This window comes from Camelus ferus, chromosome 1 (assembly GCF_009834535.1).
Source record: "Camelus ferus isolate YT-003-E chromosome 1, BCGSAC_Cfer_1.0, whole genome shotgun sequence".
NCBI classification, from domain to species: domain Eukaryota; kingdom Metazoa; phylum Chordata; class Mammalia; order Artiodactyla; family Camelidae; genus Camelus; species Camelus ferus.
This window is the reverse complement of record NC_045696.1, coordinates 91,450,121-91,475,287: the sequence shown is the minus strand read 5'-3', so window position 1 is coordinate 91,475,287 and position 25,167 is coordinate 91,450,121. Positions and strand designations below refer to the sequence as shown.

At 37.7% G+C, this 25,167-nt stretch overlaps 1 protein-coding gene across 6 annotated transcripts in view; it reads right to left on the bottom strand.

Annotated features, from left to right (window-relative positions):
* Positions 1-25,167, bottom strand: part of VEPH1 (ventricular zone expressed PH domain containing 1) — a 197,225-nt gene that overhangs the window by 61,027 nt on the left and 111,031 nt on the right. For all 6 annotated transcript variants that reach the window (XM_032485610.1, XM_032485602.1, XM_032485619.1 and 3 more), the window contains 2 exons: positions 23,687-23,896; positions 22,734-23,131 (listed from right to left, as the gene is read on the bottom strand). In XM_032485610.1, coding sequence (XP_032341501.1) covers positions 22,734-23,131; positions 23,687-23,896 — 608 coding nt within the window. The remainder of the gene's footprint in view (positions 1-22,733; positions 23,132-23,686; positions 23,897-25,167) is intronic.

The following is a 25,167-nucleotide window of genomic DNA, read 5'->3' as shown; positions in this document are numbered from 1 at the left end:
GTCTGCTGTAGTGCTGTTCTGATTAGAGAAAAGGAGATCCTAATGACCCCTGGAATCTCTAGGTCTCTTAGTGTCCTGAAATTTTCACCTAATTGCTTGTTTTAAAAAGAACTTATAGAGCTAATACTGAAGTGCAGGCTGAAATAAAATTCTATACAACTGAAATAAATTTCTCTGGAAACATGACAGAAGATCTAGCAAGAAAGAAGATCTCAAAGCAGTGCTGAAGTCATTCACTTCATCTCTGAAATCCTTCAAAATTCTAGGATGTCATGAGTAGTGAGTAAGAGAGGCTTTTGATGCTGTTGCTATTTCAAGGCTCAGAAGCCAGAGACATGTATAGCAAGAATGCCACCAGGAAGCTCTCAGAAAAGGCTTGATACTTTGCTGTATTCAAAGCATCCCAAGTGAGAAGAAGACTTTCTTGCAGCAAAAAAAGGGAAAAACTAGCTAACGTTAATTGATTGGTTATTATATGTCGGGCTCCATTCTAAGAGCTTTATGGGTGTATTGCCCCTTCACGCTCACAACATCACATCCTGTGATGTACATACTTCCAGGGTAGAAGGAGAATCTGAAGCTCAAAGACATTAAGTAATTTACTATGTCTGATTTAAGCAGAAATTAATAATAGATGGAGTCAAAGAGGATTTCATTTATACGTAGGTATTTTAAGTTATGTAAATCCTATTATAAATTTTGTATCACTTTCATTTTTACAGTATTTAGAGACATGATGGTTTATTTGGTTTTGATTGCAGTTTTGATCTGTGTAGCACAATTGGATGAGTCGTGGCACATTTCCTTTCATGCCCAAACCTCTCTTGAAGGAAGCCTACGTGACTGACCCATGAAATTCCAACTCAAAGTACTACTGTTCCCCAGTGGGAACTCCTTTAACTGAAAGCATAGCAATCAGGGAAATAAGTCAAGGGGATAAACTGCCTCTATTGAGTTAGCCTTGGAAACCTGAACGTCTACAGTAAAAGTTAATGTCATAATCACAAAATCATTTTTCTATAAATCAGTGTTACATATGACAGAGGTCAACATATCTTTGAAAGCCTTCATTTTATCTATTGCTTGCTTTCAAGCTGTACTTGAATGTAATTTGTTTCATTCTTATGTGACCTAAAATCCAGTGATAAAATTGACACAATATTTTTAACTGACTATACTTCAATAAAAATATATTTTTAAAAAATCTGGTGATAATGACATCAATCGTCACAGTTAATATTAAACAGAATCAACTTTTTTTTTTTTTTACTGTTTCTGGTTAATTATTTTCTTATTGCTGCCCAGAGAAAAGAACAAGTTATATCATAAAACAGAGTAGTAATGTCATTTAGATTTCAGAAACTCAACTTTCTAGTTGTAAATTTGAAACATCTGGTTAAATATTTTGTCCCACAGAGGAAGACAGAAAAATCTATTGAAGAACTAAAGTGAGGGTTAATAGTTGAATTATCCCTGCCTCAACTGACTATTTCCCAGTGGTCCAGAGGGTAGCATGAATTATGGGGTGAGAAGACAATCACCATTCATTCAACTGAGGCTGTAGGAGTAGCCTCTTGCCTCCCCCACACCACCAAAAAAACCTCTGGCATTTCAAAAATGTGCCTTATGTGGGAAATCTGATGCCAGGTGCTTGTTAAAAAAATCATAAAGTCCCAGAGCTGGAAGGGCCTTTGAATGGTAGTTTCTCTCTTCTAAGACAGGATTGAAATGGAACCAGCTCAGAAAGCTATTCTTAAGGTTCAAAACACTTAAAAGCATGGCAAAATGCACAGTCCAATTTCCCCCTGCTGTGTATTTAGATTATAATGGCTCCATTTTGAAATTAAATAGTGTTTTTACATTGGCAGGGCCTCATTGCCATTTTTTCTACTTCACTGAGAGCCCTCTTATGAAGGAGAATCTGAGAATCCAAAAGTCTCGATGAGAGATATTTATGACCCAGAGCCAGCTTGAAAATGGTTGAAATATTTAAAACCCATCTATACTATGTGATAGCACCTTGTTCAAAGGAAATCTCCTAGCAGAAAACCATTGGTTTGGTGCCCCCAGGAGAGGACTTTCCACCTTCATAAATACCCAATCATTAGAGTAAACACATATTATCTGGTAATGTTCTGTATGAAAAAGTGCTGTAAGGAAACACTTCATTATTATCGAGTCCTGGGCTGGACTCCTGGACTGAGAGAAGTGGCAGGAAAAGAACAGAGGGGATAAACGATCAGGGGTCTTTCCTAGGATTTGGATGGCGAACAGGCAAGAAAGAGCTATAATACTAAGTTTCCATAAGCACTAATGAGGAGCCTGAAATGGCTGCGCTCCAGGTACGAATATCATGAAACCTGCCCTTGCCTACGCCAGCCCTAGCTGCCTATCAAGAGTAACAATTTCCCATGGCAGGCTTTGCTTGAGCCACTTACAGAACCAAGGGAGGCAGACCTGATGGTTAACCAGGAGCTCTGTCACCACTAATTCTACTGGGCTAGATGAAGTCTGGGTGGGATGAACAGAGATTAAGATAGGTGAACAGTAAGTCATGGGTCCTTACTTCCTCCCCACTGGTGGGACCCACTCCATCTCCTCATTGGAATGGGAGCTGTCTCTGAATCCTGCCTAACTGCTGCCTGTGCCCTCCCATCAGGAGAATGGCCCTGTTTGTGGGTCTCCCTGTGTCTACTTCAATGGTATATGCTGGAAACGTGCCCTTCAGCATTTACTTGCTGCCAAGAACTGTGTCTGTCCAAGAGCTCTGGTTGCCTTGCAGACTACATCCTTTTAGATATGACTTCAGGCTTTATCTGAGGGACCTCTGCTTATAGCCACACAGGCTTTCCTCTGCATGAGTCCACAGGGTGTTATTCACAGGCCACAGGGTAAATGATGCCTTTCTAGAGCTGGGCAATACAGAGGCTCTGCAATGCAACGCAAGTGAGGCACACTTCTCAGACAGTTTGATTCGGGATTGTACAGAAATCCCTGAAGGAAGCTGCTATTTTATTCTAGTTAGTTTCTTCTCACCTATCACTTCTGGACCCATTCTCTGTGTTTATGATATTCCTTACTTTTCTCAGCCCCCTGCATGCCTTATGGCCAAGTCCCTGCTTTATGACTCAGCCAAACCTCATTTAGCTTACTAAGTCTAGCCCCAGGAATGAAAGACAAGGAGGGAGAGATATATTTGAGAAATTGCATGTAACTCCTGTTCCAACAGAAGACTGCAAATGGCCACAGGATACCTCTGACCACAGCCAATAGCCTTGCACAGCACAGTGAACTTGCACCCAAAGGGAATTGCACTTCTTGTAGTTCTTTCATGGTATATGTATGTTCAATGGTAATTAAACCACTGATCTAATTGATTATATGGTAACCAAACAAATAATAAAAGTAATAGAAATGTTTGTACTTTGCAGATTTGCATGAAAATAGTCTGTTCTTTAAGGACCGAAACTTCATCGACATTATTCTGGGAGCCTGAGAACATGCTGCCATAAGCACATCAGCTTTATTATCACAGGACAACATTAGCTCACCCAATAGCACAGCAGCCAGCGGTACAGGCTTTGTTGCTTTGTTGCTAGACAACCTGGCATCAAATATCAGGTCTACCATCTGCAAGTTATGTGATTTGGGGAAAATTTCATTTTCACTTCTGTATTTCACTTTCTGCATTTGTTACTTAGGAATAATACTTGCTCAGAGTAGAGTAAAGCATTTAAAATGGTACCTAGCACAGAGTGCTTGCTGCTACTAGTAGCAGCACAGAGAGATTAACCCAGAGCCATACTATAATGATGGAGTAGTTGCTGCTTATTAAGGACGGAGTTTGTCACAGAATGTGTAGTCATATTTAAAAAAAATTTTTAAACTGTAAAACACACAACGTAAAATTTACCATAATAACCATTTTAAAGAATCTAATTCAGTGGCATTAAATACATTTATAATGTGAAACCATCGCCTGTGTCTAGTTCCAGAACTTTTTCATTACTCCAAATGGAACCCCTGACCCACTAAGCCGTTACTTATCATTCCACTTCCCCTTAGCCCCTGACAACCACAAATCTGCATTTTGTTTCTGTGGATTTGCCTATTCTGGATATTTCATATTTTGTATCTTACTTCTTTCATTTAGCATGATGTTCATCCACGATGTAGCATGTATCTATTCCTTTTGAAGACTAAATATTCCACTGATGGATATGCTACATTTTGTTATCTATTCAATCACTGATGGACATTTTGATTGTGTCCAGCTTTGAGGTTTTGTGAACAGGGCTGCTGTGAACATTTACATAGTGTATGGATTTGTTGGAATGCTTATTTTAGTTCTTTTAGGTATACACCTGGGAATGGAATTGCTGGCTCTAAGGAAGGTAATTCTATGTTTAATTTCTTGAGGAGTGGTCGTATATTTTTAAACAACTATTTCTTTGCTCTTATAATATCCAAATTTAAAAACAAAACCATCATATTAATGGTGAAGGAGATGTACTTAAATAGTGACCTCTGGAGTCACTTTTCTGTCCCGATTGTGCAGACAGATGAGTAGTTGCCGTTACAAACAGTATTCACATTGGGGTCATTTCTGACTGGGTGACTGACTGCTCATAATTATAGAAAAAGGTTATTGTGGCAACATGTTCATATTTCTGGATTAATTTCAATATTATTTCTAATATTTCCAGCCAATACTCCCTCCAAAGTAAGAATAATGAAATATAAGTTAAGAAAAAAATTTTAATTTAACTTATCTTTAAGTGACTGTATTGATTTTTCATTATTTCTCCAGTGAATTTTTGGTAACCACTAGAAAGACTTTCTACAACAGTGACAAGTCTGACTCAGCTCTAGGAACAGGAATCTGAACACTTTGCCAATTACAAAATCTCCAGGGAAAATTCATTGGGAAGAACTCACCTGTTTCCTACTATGTACTATTTATGGTCGCCAAACACAAGTTAGATTTCCATACAGTAGTAAGAATACAAAGAAGTTAACAGTAAAATGATCAGAAACAAATCTGGGATATTTTCATAGGAGCTGGCACAAAGACATGAAAGTAATTTTGGAATTTATATGAATTTTGAAATATAAACATATATGGATGCGTGTGTGTGTGTGTGTGTATGTGTATATTTACATGATGCAAATGTAGTTGATTTCTGGCAATAATAGAGTCACTTTGTGGTCACACTGAGTCAGTGGAAGCCCATATGTCATAAATAAACATTTGGCTCCACCAAGCAGAGATATATCAAAAGTTATGCAGAGGCAAACAAGGCAGGCAAGCCCTGATCCCCTGCAGGTACCATTCCATGTGCTACCAATTACTTTACAATTCTGCAAAATGTATAACAACAACCAGACTTAGGACACAGGAAATTTTAGGAAATTTCATTATTGAGCTCCACTAAAATGGGTCTATTTACATGTTTTGCCCCGAGGGAAGGAGGACAAGCCTAAGATTATCTACATGTGAGACATCTACCTCATTCCTCTCTCCAGCTGGCAGTTCTGAACCAAGGCATTCTGGCCTCACTGCCACCTGACAGCCTCAATTAAAAACTCTTGAGAGTGGTATGTATTTATCAAGAGGTTTGATGACGTCAGATAGGTTGTTATAAGTTGTACGGGACCTCCATACAGTATATATCTACTGTCTTAAACTCTGAAGCTCTTGCAAGAAGTGGCCTTTAGCAACTCCTAACTGAGCCTGGTTTTCCTAGATGTCCACTAGGAATCTATTCCAAGTTGAGTTCATCATCATGTGTCTAACATGGGAAAATTAGGGAGCATCTTGTTTCATTTGTGAGGTTTCACTGAATAGAAAGCAACTAACTTTGGGAAGCCAGTTCTGAGATATATTATGAATATTTCAGAAAGTGAATTTTAGAACATAATTCTAGACTTAAAGGAAACTCAAGACTACAGGCTACAAGTATAACTGAAAGCCTCCAAGGAAGGTATTTTCTATGAACTGTACTCCTAGAGCATAAATTCTGAAAGATGTTACAGATTACCTGCCACTGGTGCAGTTGCTGTAACAATTGTGAATAGCTGGTAAGCTTAAAGAAGGTTGATGTCACTTGATACCCTGCACCAAGGAGACATCTAATACCATCATCATCAACAAATACTTTGGGGATTTATCAAGTATGGAGCATTGAGCTGTGTATTGAAGCTATAAAAACAAGACTCTTGCTGACAGTCTTACAACTTAAAAAGAGATATTAGGAATATACAAATATTAAAAAATAGCAATCCAAGGTAAACTGCAAGATAGTAGTATATGCAGTCACTGAGGACAGAGGAAGTAGTACTTATTCTAGACTTGATGGATGGCGGGCTTAGAGAAATGGAGCAGAGGGCACCTAGAGGAGCAGCGATGCAGGCAAAGGCATGGAGTGGGGATGGAGATGGTATATCAAAAAGGGCAGTGTGGGATAGAAACAGTGACAAGGCCAAGAATCCAGGGTGGAGCCATGACTCTGCCACCCACTGGCCAAATTACATTGGACAGGCTATTTGACTTTGTCTTTTCTCATCCACAGAATGAGGATAACAATCACTAGACTATAGGCTTTTCATCAGGATTAAATAAAAACAATCTATGCAGTTATTCTTTTATCTAGTAAATACTCACTAATCAACATAAAGATATTTAGTAAAGTTAACTATTCTTACTCATAATGAGTCAACCCATTTGGAAAGAGCAAGTCCATGTGGGAAATCATTGGAGCCTGAAACTAGTGGGATAAGTCACATCAAATACAAATAGCATAGGTAAACAACAAGGACCTACTGCATAGCACAGGGAACTATATTCAGTATTTTGTAATAACTATAATGGAAAAGAATATGAAAAAGAATAATATATATAGGTATAAGAGAATCATTTTGCTCTACACCTGAAACTAACATAAACACTATAAATCAACTATATGTCAAAAAAAATACAAATAGCAGGCACTATCAATTTATAGTTAAATACTAACTGATACATAGACAAACCAATTGTAGAAATCAAATGGTGATCTATTCCTATTATTTATAATCTGTGTATTGCTTTGTTCAATAATTTACAATAATTCCCTATTTTCTTGTTTGTTTTTAAGAGGGTAGGGGTTAGCCAGGAAGAAGATAGTCAAAATAGAAGCTGTAAAAATAAAATAAAATAAAAAACCCAGACATACCAAGGTTAGATTGGGCTAATAGAGCTCCTTATAAAGATTCAAGAGACCACATTCACAAAAAGCAATTCAAAACATACCCAGTGAACTTACAGGAAACCATGTGACTATATTGTGCTCTAAGAATAAAATGGTAATAAAGAGTGTAACAAAAGGTAGTTGAGTTAATTTTATTTCCTTATTAAGTTTGCAACTCCTCCTTTCTGCTTGAACCGTCTGCACTTGGCTCAGAATGAGATGGCCAAAGCTCTTCTTGCAGGTCTGACATGGCGAATGCCCACTTTTTTACCTCTCTCTGATCTTCCTGAGTCAGCCTTTCCCCAAGTACAACTACCACTTGACATAAATCCAAGGGTAAAAACAGCAGGTTGTCTGCCCACATCCTGATGGTCCTGGGGATGTGGTGCTTTAGGTATCCACATTAATGTAAAATCCAGTAGGTGTGAACCAGAGGCCACCACAAGCCGACAGCACCTAGTGGGCAGTGATGGCACAGCTAAAACTCCATCACCAGGAAGGTTCACAGTTCCCATATCCAGGCCTTTCCTAACACACGTGGGATAGAGGGGCTGCTGAATTTGATTTGATTTTAATTTTACCTTCTGCCAAAACCGGAGATCAGTGGCCAGCCCCCTCTCCTTATCACCTTCATCAATATTACGATGCTTTTGCTCAGTGAAATGCTCTCTGAGAAGCTGCTGGGGAAAAGTCTGTGCATCTGGCATCTCCGGGTGTTTTTTCTTTGACATTCTCAAAGAAAGCAGACCAAACTAAAGAATGAAAGGAATGTACATGGGAGAAGGAAATGCAGATACAATATGCTGAGACAGGAGATGAGAACATCAAAGAGAGGGAGAAGATAGGAAGATTTATTATAAGAAAAGGAAGTCAGGTCAAAGGAAACAGTAATGTGGTGGTGGTAATAATAACCCATGAAGTCCAATGCTTTTCCCTCTGAATAGAGCAAACAGGACCTGAACATAACTAGTGTCTGCTTTGGGACAAAAGAAAACAGCATAAAAAGGGTCTGTCTCAAAAAACAAACAAAAAAACACCTCATTCAACTTAGCATATTATTTTTTTCTCATCAATTCTCCAAATACTCTGCTCCGAAGGGGATGGGAGTTACTAGCTCAGAGTTAGCAAAGCTTATTATATATGACCCCAGTGACCCTTGAAGTTTGCATCTGTCACAACAGAACACACGGCTTCCTAACACAGTGCCTTAGTCTGCCAGACTCATGCAGGGCTGTGGAGTGAGACATCTGAATAGCCCATCTGGCACCATAGCTATCAGTGTCCCTCTTTTTGAGCTTCCTTCTGCAGACAGAGACCCAGACATGCAAATCAGCACCCAGAAGCCTCCTTTCTGCCTTTCTTGTCTTCTGACTTTCTGCTCCTTCCTTCCTCACATGATGGAACCTCATCAATGGGTACTAGGAAGGACTCTGCAAATAAGAGCATATGGTTCCCTTAGGTCTTAGAAAGAAGCCTGGAGGGAAAGCCTTCAAAATGGCTTAATAGCACTAAAAGAACTAGCAGTTAAACTGTTAATTCTTGTTGGGACTATTCTTCTCATTCCAAAAGCCCTTTGAATCCCCAAACGTTTACGGTTGGAGTCAAGACCTCCATCTCTACATGCAATTACTTTGAGTTTTACAAATAAGCCAAGTGTGGCAGGTCAGGCAGTGACTACATCAGGTTGGGCCCAACTTTCCTGAGAAGCAGTCTGCTGCCTCCAACACTAACTAGATCACTAGAACTCAGCAGAACTGTACAAAACCCCTCTCATGTGGTGCCTCCCTTGGACCACAGATGATATTATCCAGGCACTGTTTACTGCCAAGTGTGTATCTCCTTTACTCTGCCAAACATTTTGTTGACATCCTTTGTTTGCGGTCTTCTCCATTTTCATAAGTTTATACTTTTAAATTCTTTTATTATCATTTAAATGGCATTTTAGTGGTAGTGGAGAAAAACATATGTACTACCCACCATGCTTACTAGAAGCCTTGTGTGTGTAAGGGGTAGGGGATGGGTCAGAAACCCTTAAATCCCATCCAACATAAAACTCCAGATGAATGTGACAGCCAGTAAAAGCTGACTATCTAGGACAAGGCTCGATAAACTACAGCTGTGGGCCAAGTCTGACTTACTGCCTGTTAGTGAAAATAAAGTTTTATTGGAACACAGTCATGCCAAACCATTTATGTATTATCTATGGATGGTTGTACACCACAATGACAGGGTTGAGTAGTTGCAATAGAGATCTCATGGCCTGTCTCTGTTCAGAAATATTTACTACCTAGCCTTTTACAGAAAAAGTTTGCCAACTTCTGATCTAGAATGCAAGCTGTTGAGAATGATTAACATTGTAAGACTTGATGTAAATATTTTTCTATATTTCAAGCTTGTTTGGAGAATGTTAACATTTTTTTGAATTATTACATTTAGCCTTAGCCATGGCCAGGAAAGAAATGTATCCTATTAAGGTATAGCAAAAGAATATCCTTTTAAGGAAAAGTGTTGATCTAGATTCAGTATCTTGTATCCAACATAGCTGTGAGAGAAATGTTACTCATAGAGGGAAATCTGACAACTCTTTACATTTTAAATTAATGTTTGTTGACTAGCAGGTTTTGTTGTTTCTAGTGCTCCAACAAAAATATTCCATTTAGAAGGTTATCCTGCTTAAATTTCATAGCACAAGGTCCTTATAATTACATGTTGCTGGCTTAGATTTTTTAAATTGTACTCTTAAACTAGTCCACATTTTTCAAATCCAAGTTTTCACCATCTGATTGAAAAGTGAAGCATCTTTGAAAAATATCCCTTCCCTAAGAGGTCAAAATATTTTCCAACATAGAAAAAGTCCTGGAAGGAACATTTCTAACAGTGGTAAAATGGAAAGATTTAGGGTGATTTTCTTTAATTCTTTCTCTGTTTTCCAAGTTTTTACAGTGAACATTATACTTTCACAACTGTTAAAAATTAACTTCACTGGGAATTTTTTCCACTAGGAAATGGATTAGAATTTGGTTGTGCTGTTGGTTGATAAATTCAAGTAAGCTATCAGCTGTCACAAAATTATCACAGTGGGATAGCATTCTGGCAGATAAGTGATGAGTTAAGTTTGTTTTATACATAAAACAATTTTAGGCAATCACAGTCTCAGAGGTGCAAAATACTCAGAAACCAGGAATTGTGTCTGAAAACCACTGACTATAAATAAATTGGCAGTTAGTTTTCTCCAGCTCACGTGTCCCATTTATAGTTTGAAGAGTAAGGTCATTCTCCCCACAAGTGACACAGCCTGTGGGACTGTTCTGGGGAGGAGGAGTCTTCGCCTCATCCACCACTCAGCCGATGCCTTTCTGAGACACGGGCAGTGGAGGTTGTGGGGAGTTACACTGTGTACCCACCCCCCAACTCCTTTTTTTTCCTATGGGTAAAAATCCATACATAATTAACATCCATGACAGCTGGAGACTGCAATGTGAATACCGATTGAATTTTGAGTTAAAAATACTAAAAGCTTTTAGGAGTAATGATTTTTGGATGATTATCTCATTAAATTCTCAAATATGTAATGAACTGGCCATTATTGTGGAAGAGAGTCTCCTGGCCCCCAGCCTGGCCGCGCAAGCCCTTGCTTCTAACCACTCCACCCCTCTGCCTGATTCCTGCTCTTCTCTTCTGTATGAATAACTATAATGAAGCTCATTTATTTAAACAGAACTAACAGTTATCAATTTCCACTAATTCAGTATTTTCTTCAATGTATCAAATGTTTTGAAAAACACCATGCAGATATTGTCAGCAAATGATTAACCATTTTGCCTCTTTTTAAATGCTGAGTTCGAGATATAATTTCTTTATTTGTGGCAATCTCTGTGGATTTTCAACCTTTTATGTTGCATAACAACACAATGAACTTCTCTTTCCTCAGTGTAATAAAGGCTGTCAACCTAACCATAAGTGAAAAGTCACATGCAATGTGAAAGTCCATCTGACAAAAAGATCGAAATTCAGCTGCACATTAATGCTAGGTCAGTTTCTGGGCAAGCCTGCTCCTTACTCTTCTTTTGTTGCTTCATTTGTTTGTTCATTTGTTCATTCATTCATTCATTCAACTCTGTGTGCTGAGCACCTGCTCTGTGCCTGGAACTGTGCTAGGCATGAAGGATAGAGAGAGTCCAGAGCTGAAGAGATGCCACAAGATACTGATTCAGGCTCCCGGTGTTGCCTGCTTTTCATCTTAGTTGCTGTGGTTAGGATACTCCACTTCAGCTCTGTCTCTGGGACTTCAAACCCTGACACCCTCAGCACGTGTCTCACAAGGTGTATGATGTTAGATAACTGTGTTATTGAAGCCAGACCCCTAAAAGCCAAGCTATTGGAAACCTAAAAAATGGCACCTTGGGTCCTACTCCAGGGCCTGCGGAATCTCTTCTGGCTTCAAGCGCTAATCCTGTCCCACCCTGGGCCTGTTCTCACCACAGGCTGAGAAGACCATAGCTGGTGATCCAGACTTTTGCTGGACCAGCTGGGAACCTCACACAAGGGTAGAGAAAGGCTCTAGGAGTTTCCTTTCCAGGGCACAAAGAAGCATTTTGGGAAGGTCATTTAACTGATGAAGGCAGTGACCCGTGAAGTGGGAAGTTCTACGCTGGCTGCAAGGGCTAACTCTGGCTGGAAGCATTGCTGCAATGGATATCTCTCCCTGGTCAGCTGCCCACCAAACATGTCAACCTTGCCCGGCCTCCTGGGCTGGTGCTGTCAAGCCATGGGCCCTGCACTGGGTGAGCATGCGTTACAAGGTAAATGAGGGCTCCAGCTGCTCTTGGGATACTGGTCCATTCACTGGGCACACCCCACTTTCACCCTTGCTCCTTTAAGTTCTTACATCTCCAGACCCTCAACTGCCTGGGGCCGTTGGGCCCCTCTGTGGGAAAGAGACAAAGGGTGGGAATACAAAGGAGTGTACTGCTAATACAAATTACTTAAGGTTACCCCCCCACCTCTGCAAGAAGGTGGTGATGTTGGTGGTATAGACTTCAGATTGGAAAGAGAAGGGGTATTCTTCTCAGACCCTTTGATTTATTGTACCTAACCCCCATCGTTACCTTATCGTAGGGGTGGTTCCAAGACCAACCTTGCCTAACATGTTTGAGTGGAGTGGTCAATCCGTATCTCTCTGTATAAAGCTTGCCTACAACCAGCTGATTGAATGATTCCATGCCAAGTTATGTTTTTGTTGTTGTTGTTTGTTTGCTTGCTTTTTTTTTTTTTTTTTTTAACTGTAACTGAGATGGGAGAAAAAGAGTGTGATCAAAACTAGGAAAAGATTTTTTTCTTCAAAAGTCAGTATGGTCATCATTTCAGCAATCTGGCTCCATTTCTTTTCCTAATATCAACAAAGCAACATCATAGCTTGATGAGATTTCTATTATGAGTAAAACACTTCATATGGGTCAGAAAAGTTTCCCAAACCATATCTTGATGGATAAAGCAAAAATGAATTTGAAACACATGGATTACATTTTCTTAAAATGTGCATGAGTTTGGGAGTTAACAATAACAATGTTTGACTAAAAGCATTTGGAATTTCTTAAGCTCCAAGAGTTTGAAAAACCAGTTTCTAAGCTGAACTTAGATGGGTACCATTACCCATCAGGGCACTGTAATTTACATTAAAGGTATTCACAGGTAACACTTTAACAAACCAAGGATGGCAACATGCTATCATTTTATTCTTTGCTTTGGAAATTGCTTCCTGTTTTAGTGCTTTAAATTCTCAAATAAACACCTTAATTTATATACTTACTGAATCACTTTAAGAAGACAGAATAATTCCTCTTGCTGTTGCATATAAATTAAAAAATCCACAATAATCCAGGAGATGCAAATTTAAACATGACAAAACTTCTGGAAACATTAACAAACATCTTAAGTATTCAATGTACATCTGAAACTGGAATTATGAAGAGACTATATAATATCAATATTGTAAGAATATAAAGGATGTCTGTGTTTGTCTTGATATTGTAGATTTCATTATTTATAAGAGTTCAAAGGCTTTGGTAAAAAACAATCAATCAAACAAACATAAAACCCTTGGGTATAACTGTGTTTTAAGTACTGGTGTGACTGTAAAATAAAAATTCAGCAAAAGACATGATAGGGGATATGGGAATAGTCTTAACTATCTACATTTACTGGAAAAGTTAGTGTTTATTTAAGTATTTTCAAGGTTCTTTTTAAAAGGACTTAGAAAAAATGATGTAGATTTAGTAGAGAAAGTTGGTCCAAAGTATAGTGACCATCAGTTCCTATTAAAAGGAATGAATGCCAATTGGATTAATCTGTAAATATCAGCGATAGGTGAATTCACATACAGATACTTGTCTCAGTCCATTTGTCAATGTTTTGGGTTTAGGAAAGCATACATTGCCTCCAGTACATTTTTGCTTAATTTTAAATCTACATATATTTTAAGGGAAATGTAATCAATGTGTTTCTAATTCATTTACAGAACTTGATTAAGCATAACGGAAGACCTCTGATACCCAAGGTATTCTGAAGTTATTAAAACTATCTTCTATGAGGAACTAAATGCCATGTTCATCAAAAGTCAGAAGGTCACACCGTACAAATTCAAACATATAACAAGGAGTAGTTTCCTGGCTTCCAAGCCTATTCATTCTTTCTAAAACTTACAGCCTGTGAGAAGAATCAAAGGACAACTGGAACCACAGGTTCAATGCCATAAACAGTCCAGATGACTGAGCCCCATATCCCTGAGTGTCCTTGAGGAGAAAACTCATGTTCTCAATTAAGAGGTAAGCATTAAAGCTCTAATTAAAAAAAAATACACTCACTCCAATGTTCATAGCAGCACTATTTACAATAGCCAAGACATGGAAACAACCAAAATGTCCATTGACAGATGACTGGATAAAGAAGTTGTTCCATATATACAATGGAATACTACTCAGCCATAAAAAAGAATAAAATAATGCTATTTGCAGCAACATGGATGGACTTGGAAATCATCATACTAAGTGAAGTCAGCCAGAAAGAGAAAGAAAATTACCATATGACATTCCTTATATATGGAACCTAAAAAAATGACACAAATGAGCTTATTTATAAAACAGAAACAGACTCACAGAGATAGAAAACAAATTTATGGTTACCGGGGGGGATGGGGTGGGAAGGGATAAATTGGGAGTTCAAGATTTGCATATATTAACTACTATATTTAAATTGGTAAGTTTCTTCTGTATAGCACAGGGAACTATATTCAATATCTTGTAGTAACCTATAATGAAAAAGAATATGAATATGAAAAGGAATAGATGTATGTACATGTATGACTGAAACATTATGCTGTAAACCAGAAATTGACACAGCACTATAAACTGACTATACTTCAATTAAAAAGAAAAAAGAGAAAAAAAAAAAAGAGGTAAGCATTAAATGAAGAGTAATTAATTAAATCACTATAAGGAAGAAAGCTATTTTCTCTACTACTAGGACCCACTGGAATTTTTCATTTCTACAATAGTAGTGCTTCTCAAACTTTAATGTGCATATGAATTACACAAGAGATCTTGTTAAATTGTAAATGCTGATTCAGTTGGTCGAGGATGGGCCTGAGAATCTGAATTTTAACAAGTCCCCAGGTGATGTCAATGTTGCTGGTCCACAGACCACACTTAGAGAAGAAAGGCTCTCTTGCAGGGTTTCTGAGCCACTACTGATATTTTGGGTTGGACTATTCATTGTTTTAGTTGGGGGCTGTCATGTTCATTGCAGGATGCTTAGCAGCATTCCTGGCCTCTACCCACTAGAAGACAGTGGCACTCCCATCCCCTCCCCAGGCTGTGACAATCAAAAATGCCTTCACACCTTATCAAACGTCCCCAACTTGGCAACAAAACTGCCTCCAGTTGAGAACTACTGCTCTATTGTTATGTTTAGTGGTTAAATGTTTGTTGCATAATGTAAATACCTTTGTTGGTGAGCACAGCCTTATCAATCAAATAAATAAACAACTTTCCATTTCTTCCCCCCTGAGTAATGATCATACTTTTATTTATGGATATTTTAGATTTTTCTTTACTTTATTTTATTTTATTTTTTAGGACACTTTAGAGTTTTAACTGATTTTATTTCCCTCCTTACTATGGCCACTAGAATGCTCAGAAGTAAATTTGTAAACCACATTTAGCAATTGTGAAAATTTCCAGGGATATATTTCTGAAAAATAACTTAATTATTGGATTTATTTTATTTCTCTATGTTTGTTTTGTTCCCCTCACATTGAGCAAACTATCTCTTTTTATTTTATTATATATTTTTGAAGGCTCCTTTATATACAATTTGAAATAAGATTGGTTTCTTTTAAGTAAGGTAAACCAAACAATTTGGATAGAAATAAACCAGCTAGGACAGGCACAATGCAGAAATTTGCTGATCATGATTGCTTATTTGCTGTTTGATAGATATTAATAAATCTGGGCAGATAGTCAGACAAGCCTCAAAAGTATTGAACAATCTCACCTATCTTCTTCCAACAAACTATTGTAAATTGGCAGATACAGATATCTGGACAAAGGACAGAAAATTAGTATAAAAGAAAAGCATTTTTTTTAACTTTACATCAGAAATATAAAATTAACAATAAAGTTGAGGCTGATTAAAAACTTGGGCAAATAACGAATGTTTTATATTTTGCCAACTCTGACTAAAGACACAGAATTATTTAGAGCATAAAGGACTTTTAAAAAACAACCTTAAAAATGATGCAGCTGAGTGCTTTTCAAGTTTCTTTAAGCTGTGGAATTCCTGGTTTAAACACCTTTCAGGAAGGCCAGTATGTAACTTCAGCTACATCAGAGCTGCTTTGTTTGCAGGGAAAGAAGGAAAGAGGGGGACCTGGGGCCCTCTGAAAAGGGGGCCCTGATGGTCTTTAGGGAGCACATGTTGAAAACCCATGACCTGTGATATATTCTTGGGATTAGGGTGAGGAACTGGTGACACAGGAGATGAAGCAACCTGTTTGAGGAATTGGAGCTGCCAATTCCAAGAGCAGAGTTGGGACAACAGGAAAGTCTACAGACTCTGGTTAGACAGGATTCTGGGGAGTCTGGAGTTATCACCCGGGTCCAAGTTACCAGCATCTCTCTTTATTACTGAAGGCAGTTACAAAATTGTTGTTATAAAATTGCTATAGAATTTCAAACCTTGAAGAAATGTATACTTTAAAATGTGCACATTTCTTCTCTCCTCTCCTTTTTTCCTCCACTCTCATCTCCAATCTGAATCTTCAGAGAAAACGAGTGGTGATAGTGTGATGTGCGATCTTCTAGAACTATCCTACTCCATATATATACACACACATATAATGTAAATCCTCTTCTTTGTCCTGGTTCTTCTTAGCCAGCTCTGTTTCTACTTCTATCATAGCACTTCACACTTTCCAACACCCCACCTACTTTATTTATCACTTCTATTATTTATTGTATGTCTTTTCCTACTAGAACAGTCTCTGTAAAGACAAGGATATTTGCCTGTTTTGTTCACTGATGTTTCTCAGTTCCTAGAATGATGCTGGCATGTGGTAGGCATTTAGAAATATTTGTAGAATTAGTGGATCCATGAAGGATGAATAGTCAGGATTAATAGGCAGAGCACAGAGAATTTTTAGTTAAGTAAAAACTATTCTGTATATAATACTACAATGTAGATACATCCAAACAATGGACTATTATTCAGTGCTAAAAAGAAATGAGCTATCAAGCCAGGAAAAGACACAAGGGAAGCTTAAATGCATATTACTAAGTGAAAGAAGCCAATCTGAAAAGGCTACTTAGAAGTTAGGGAGTTTGATGTGAGAAACAGAATCATACTCAGAGTTCCTGCAATGGCGTTACATCTCCTACATGTGTGGCTTATTTTAATAATGACATAATATTTTAATGGCTGTTGGACAACTGATGTGAACATTTCATCCAAAAAACAATTATTTTCCATAAAATGATTTATTTTTAAAAATCCACTGAATCTTTCATTTAAGAAAAGAAAAAAATTACTTTTTATAATTTCTTACTGATCTCTAATAAGGACATGGCAAAAATGTTAACAGAGGAAACTCAGGGACTTGGTGTCGTTGGCTCTTTTTCACTGACCCTAAGAGGGCCTGACAACCTGTGACATGAGGCTCTGTCTGCTTTAGACAGTCTCATCTGCTCTTTGTAAACATGCACCTCTATGGAAATGGACAGTAACATGAAGAAATTTCTGCCAAACTATCAAATACCTGAACTCCTGACTGTCTACTCTACGATTGCCTATGTTTTTGGAAAAACATTTAAAAATTCTCCATTATCTGAAGTTTGATGGTTATTGTGGAGCAAATAAGAAGTTATCTCCACCCCTCCCTTCCTCCGCCATATCAAAACTCTTTAACCAGCCATATAATCTCTTTTCAGTTTCCCAGCTACCAGCTCTTCATCACCAACAGAGCTCAGAAATACAGATTTGCTAGGTTTTAAAATGAGATTTGATGATATCCAGGGACCATTTTGTTTCCCTACAGGGCATATACTGCCAGTTGCATAATGAAAGTGAATAAAAAAAATAACATTCACTTTCCTGAAATTTGGTTTGTGGAAAATTAGATGGGAATGTACTCTTCTGCTGGGGACCATCAGTGGCTCAGGACCATTTCATTCAGCACTGTATGCTTTGGAATAAAGATAGTCCCCAAACAACAATAATAGATGATTGATAATAATCTCCAAGTATGAGCTTCCTTAAAAAGGATTAAAATACTCACTACAGATATAAGAGCATAATGCCATATAACCTATTTTACAAATAATACATTTAGAAGAACATATTTAAGAATATGAAATAAGCCATAGCCGACTACTTCTGGTCCTAAGCTACCTCCTCCTTTTCTTTCTCCTCTTTCTTTTAATGTGGCTACTTTAAGGGTGAGACATACTGAAATGCACATCTATGCATTTTTTGCTCAATTTAAGTACTTACTTTTGCTTATGTTTATTTATTAGCAGAGTCCCTTTTAATCTGACACACGCCCATGGTGGACACTGTATTAGAGGAACTAATCATTTCAAGGGTTCAGTTGACTCATTTCATTTGCAGGCAGATAAGGTCTCTTGAATTTCTATACAAAATGGCCTGAGTGTACATGTGCTTACCAATTTGACTTTGCATTGTTTCCTAGCTGGATGAATATACACCTCACCCATGGATAAATATCACGTAAACCAAGATGCAGATAAGCAGCACACCCCTTTGTCCAGTAGCATTGTTAGGGCATTTTTTGTTAGTCATTTATTTGACTATTCAAAGAAAATTAAAAAAAAAATTAAGAAAGAAGAACTTTTGAAAATATAATTAATGAGAAATTAAGTTTCATTTAAGTTATCTGATGTTTTCCAGTGGAACTTTGCAACAAGTTAAATTGTGGATTTAAGTGCGTAACATCCCTACCAGTGATGTCGTACCTGCCTGGACCTTGCGGCTACATTTGGCTGGGGACGAACAAGGGCAGTGATCTGATGTTAACTCAGTAGAGGAGTTCAGAGGGGGTCTCTTCTAAAGGATTTGTAGATCTTCCTTTAGCCATGTTTTTGAATGTTTCTCATGGGCCATTGCAGATGCCAGGAGCCAGGAGATGTGTGTCAGGAGAAAGTGGAAGTGAGAACTCAACCACCACTATATCTGTCTTTTGATTAAAATCTACTTTTTGGAGAAATGGAAACTGGTGAGGAGGTAATCAAAGATGAATTCCAAAGCACCAAGAAAAATTCTCTAGAAATTTTTTTCCCTAAAGAGCATTCTTCAAATAGGGGCCCAATGGCCTCAATGAAATGAGGCTCCAGGGAATTTGTAACATGTTCCTATTTATTGTTTTTCCCTCTCAAATTCAATGGAAAAAATTTAGGACTCTGCCTGCAAATCTTACAACTGTCCCTGTGGATAAATGATCCTAACTATGAGATTAAACCAATCTATTTTCTGTAATTCAACTGTGAAAATAGCACCTGCTTCTTGATATTTACAATGAGTTTTATTTTATTTCTGTATATTCTTTTATCTGTTCAAGTCAATAAAATCAACTCATGTGGGTCTATTAGAGAATGGACTACATTACCAGCTTTAAAATTAGCTTTCTGCAAGTCAGCCCTGCTGATATGTTCTACAGATGGGCTGTATTTTCGCCCAATCAGGAAATACTTCAAAGTGAGCCAAGGCAGCATTGATGGGTTCTTGTAAGCTTTTATATCATCCTTTATAGAACTCCAGTGATGGGCCAGATTTTCAAGGATTTATTTCAATATCATGTGTGTTTTTTTAAACCTCTAAATCATTTTTGTTCATATAAATGAATACCAGTGATTCCGATTTTTCAAATTCCCCTTGGCAAATGAACTAAATTCCTTCAGCCTCGTATATAAATAAAATGAGGCAGTGATATTAGACTATCATTCTGCATACAAATACATAACTTTCAGCGGCTGGCAAACCTGCAGCCATGCCAGAGGCCTAGGAAGCCCAGGAGAGAATTACTGACTTGGGAATAACAGGCTCTTTCACACCCAAAATGAACTGCTGACCCAGCTTCAATGAGACCTGGGGTTTGACAGTTTTTCCAGACATGATGATAGATTTGTGCTGATCTGTTTATACCCCATTACCTCTCCCCACTGTGATCAATATCACACAATAATAAGACGGCTGACTGGGGATAAGAATGCTACTGGTGATGACCCTGATTCACCACATGCTGAATTCTGCTGTACAATGACTAGTGAGGCTCCTGTTCTTTCAACATATTTTATTACTAAAGTATTAGGTTGAACCATATGAAAGTGGTGTTTTTATCACTCAAAGTAAGAAAGTCAAACAGCAGTTTTTTCATATGATTCAAACAAATACAAAAAGAACTTTCTTAAAGGATTGTTTTGTCTTGTCCTTTTAGCATGGGCTTTGTAACATCAGTCTAAAATCATTCTTAATACTTTATTGCTGTTCTTGTTCTTATTTCCTGCTGGCTTTTTTTGTCTTTTTAACTTCAATGTTGTGGAAGTGGTTTTTATGCTTCTTCTCTTTGTTTCTTGATTACTTTGCATAATATAGCCAGAAAGACCAAATATGCCTCTTTTATACCAACAACACGTTAAACAGAACACAAATTCTAAGCCTCAATCTTTCTTCAATACATTTTTAAGGAAAGAAACACAACGTTGTTAAGCCAAGTGATCTCATGACAACAAGCAAAATTGTGTTGGCCAGATGACTGCTGGCATTTTGCTGAGTGGTTTACACAATCTCTGAAATAATAACAACGTGTCCCCTGCAGTCAGCATGAGTCCCTTCTTGGTGGATGTACTTACAGTGAGTCATATAAGTCTTCAAACCCTCACACGTATCTCGGTGCAAAGAATTTCCCAGGAACTTCCAGGAAATTACAAAAGTATGAATTAATCCAAAATGTCAACTTAAAAGAATATACATTCTCAGTTCAAGGTCATTCTTGGTAGGACACACCAAAAGAAAAATGTGTTTGTTTGTTTTTTTTTTAAGTAAAGATGATGGATTCATTCAATATTTTGGAATAAAAACTGAAGTCACCTAGTTAACTCTGTAACTCCCAAAATAATTCAAGGCAATTAGAAATATGTTTTGGACAACTATATGCTTAAAGTAACTCTGCCAGGCTTCACATTTTCACAAGATTAAAACTCACCATATAACACATCTTTAATGCTTTAAACCAAACTTCAAAAAAAAGAAACTATTCTAGTAGATGAAAATGTGTCTAATTTTGTATTTGCTACAGACTTCTTCTATCAAACTGGGAATTCAATTAACCTCTCCTATGTTAAATTCTCCAACATGTGCATTAAATACCTGGATTATTAGTGAAAGGAGCAACTGTAAAGAGTTTGTGTTGAGTTTTATTGATTTTAGCAGTTCTTAAGTCCTGGTATACTTAATTATAAACTTATTTTGAATATGAGCAATATCACTTTCATTGTTACCATTTTAAAAAAGAAGGCTAATCAATAAATTAATGTAAACACCTTTGAAAATGTCAGATTCTATACAGACATGCTAAATAACAATTTGGTCATTACCAAATGCTTGAACCACCACCACCCCCTCTTTGGCAATGAGAATGCATTCTTGCCTCTGATTTGGAACAGGAGAAGGGAATAGAAAGTAGAGCACGGAAGAACCCTCGTAGCACCTGAACGTGAAGGGGGATGACAGTCAGTGGGTGGGCAGATACGAATTAGATTCGATAACCTTCAGCTGTGTTTCTTTTCGGACAATGAGCCGTCTGGCTCTTTCTATGAGGCTGTAGCCTGTGAAAAGATGTCATGTCCTATGAGTAGGCAAGGACCCTCATCTAAATCTCAAGGGAAAAACAAGGCTGCTGCTTAAGAGAGATCGTAGGGAAGATCTAATGAGCCCAGCGGTGCCTTCTGCCATCCAAACCCGTACAACCCACTACCAGAAGGGTAAGCTTGCCCTGGGTGCTCTGCTGTTTTATTACCTGTGTCTCAGCCCATCAACTTTTCCAGGGCCAGGACTTAAGGGAGCATCGGAAAATTTAGTAGTCAAGATAAATAATATTTTTAAAAATCAAAATTAATACAAAAGTCCATGATAAACAAAATATCAAATTTGTAAATGAAGACATGATCAATATTACTACTTAAGCCTTTTGCCTCAACTCCAACATGACTTGGCAAGAAATTGCTACTAATTCTGATTTTACTTAAAATTTTACTGAGCTTTTTGGGCACAATTTAAAATTGTGCACCTCAGGGAAGTTCCAGCCCTGACTATCTTTTCTTAATTTGTCCTTCGTTTTCTGACCAGCTCATACTCTCACTGGCTCCTGACCTACATCACCTCCTGACTATGGTTTCAATCTTTTCTTTCTATAGTCTAATAACCTCCAAGAGGTCAGGGCCTGTGTTTGTTTGGTTCATAGCTGAATCCCACACAAAGCTGAACCTTTAACACAGTGTCTGGTGCACAGTAGCTGCTTCGCAAGCGTTTGTTGAACGAACAGAAGGAAAATCTCTTGAAGTTCAATGATGCCTATAGCTTCCTTGCATGATTATGTGGGTAGAAAATGCCTCTGGCTGCACACCTATCCCAGAGCCTGTTTTGGGGGCCACAGATCTCTTTCCTGAATTTTCCTGAACATTAGGGATGGGAAACCAGAAATAATACAATTTGAGGTTTGGAAAAAAATCAGTGTTGGTGGACTTAAGCAGATTCAAGTAGGAATCAAAAACATGATTGAACTTAATAGGGAAAAAAGCGATTAAAATAATGTAAGGGTGTTTTCGAATTATCTATTTTGCAAAAGATCCAGAAGCATATGGCAATTTATACTATTTGACTTTTTTCCCCCCAGCGATGTCTAACATTTCTAAAGTTTGGGGAGTTCAGGTCACTTACCTTCAATGGTGCACTGGTCCGGGACTGGAATCTTCTTTCCAATTTCCACAGCATACGCTTTCACTTTGCTGAGGTTTTCCTTTAAGTGCAAGTAGAGCTTATCATGGTATTCCACAGGACTTGCGGTTGTCCCTGGAGTTTCTTCCTGATAGTTTTCTTTAACTGTTCCTGGCAAAGTCTCAGATTCTAAATGTGTAACACTTGGGTGTGAAACTGAAGAATTTACCAGCTGTAATCCATCAGTGTCTGCCTTAAAGGGTGACCTGGCATTTCCTAGGCCAAGTGGGTCTATTTCTGAAAGAGAGAGGCTGGCTGGAGTATCTCCGCTCTCGACAGCATCCCTATCCTCTGAACTCAAGGCACTCGTTAGCACAGTGTGCAAAGCCAAACTCTTTGACCTACAATACAAACAAAGGGAAGGCTGAGGCAGGTAAAGAAGTTGAGCTACCATTTACTGACAAGAAAAAGAAAGAGTAACAACACTGGGACAAAAGTTACTTCCTCTAGGGTATCAAACTCAAAATTGGTGCTGTTAACAGCTTTGATAAAACATACAAATTATGTAACATGCCAAACCTTTGTAGATACAGGCCACCTCCCAAAACAAAGATTTAAAAATCAATTTCACAGCCAAACTGGCTGGGAAATGGTGGACTTACATATTTATACTCTTTTTTTCTACTTTCATCAGAAATCAAGATAAGCTTTTAACAGTCATTGTCAATATAAGCATATTTATATTTAAAAAGTGTTTTTTAAAAATAAGCCATAGGTTTATGATTTTTATTTGTATTCTTTTAATATAGTGAGCTTCTATGGATAACAAAAGCACTGTGGATGAATTTTTCTATAGATAAAAGATATTTAAAAACCACTTCATGAAAGTGTGATAACAAAACTAATAGCAAACATGAAGTATCTACTTTTAAAAATCAGCCAAACAAAATTTATACCTGTTAAACCTAATGTCTTTTCTTTCTTCCTTAGAAACTTGGTCCAAACTGTATCTTCTGATAGAGCCAGGGGTATTGCTCTCAGCATTTATTTTGTCTTCAAAAGCCTGTATTTTAACTTGGAGCTTTTCATGGTCTTCATTTTCATCTACTGGGAGCTTGGTTTCTTTCAGCTTCTCAGGAAACGCAATTTCAGTGCCATTTTTTCTCCTAAAAGAACGAAAATCATTGCATTAGATGTTCATCACATTACCCTTCAGCAAAGCATTACTCTTTGTTTAACTGCTTCTTATTCAAAATTGAAAATTGTATCTGCTCAATTTTTATTAGTCATTTAACAAATATTTATTGACTAATTACTATGGACTTAGGTCTATGAAATTGCTTCTATAGCATATTCTGCCAGAGTTTAACATTGGTGTTTATGGCAACTTTGTATTAGAAATACTTTTTGAGGGATTCAGAGAATAAAAAGCAATTTTTATGGTCATCGACCATATTCTTATCTAGCTCTATTTTATGAAGCAAAAAAACCTTTCTGAATTTTAATATGTTGGAGGAAAGAGGTTCTCCATGAATGATATTAACAGTTCCAAATATCTTTTATAGTAGAATTTATAAAAACACTCTGTGGGCCATTAAAAGTGCCTTCTTTAAGGCAGAGACTGTATGTGAAATAAGTTTGTAACACCTCTAAGGGCTAACACAGTGCCTTAGATAGAGTAAGGCCCTATAGATACGCTGCAGAAATAGCTCACTAATGCGCACTACGGTGCTGAATGATTAGAAAAAAGTAGCATGCATTTACCTTCCCTTACCTGTCTTTTATTACTGAGCCAGCCTAGAGCTACTTTTTCTGTTCAGCAATCACTATCAATCATATCACATGGGGTTAGTATTACTTCTTTCTTTACAATCACAAGGGTTAATAATCCTTAGAAATCCATTCTCCAAGATGGCTTAATAATTCTGTTGGTTTGTCCTGTGCGTATTTACTTGGTTTTTGTTAACATTTTTCCTGGAGGTTGAGGAAAGGGGCCTCAAATTTACAGAAAAATCCTGGCTTTTTCAAACATATGGCTATTTTCCCATAAGGGTCAAAGCAAACCTGGCATAGTTTTTTAGTGAGGGTGAGAGAAGACAAAATGGCTTTTTTTAATGGCACTGCTTATTAGGGAAAACCAACACAGAAGGCCTGGTGACAATCTTTTTTTTTTCCAGTTACATTCCACCCATTCTGTGGCCATGTCTGTGGTGGGCACCGTTGAAGGTTAGTTGGCAGGACTGGACCCTGCAGCTGTTCTGGCTGGGCTAGACAGGGGTCCTAACCTTGAAAGAGGGTTCATAGTTTTGGGTCCTCAGTGGTTGGAATCCCCCTGTTAATCCAGCCTAGGGAGAGATGATGGAAGGAGAGCCCATCATCCATTAGGTAGCCAGGGTATTGTTTATCATATAACAAGCTATTGCTGAGAAAATTTAAA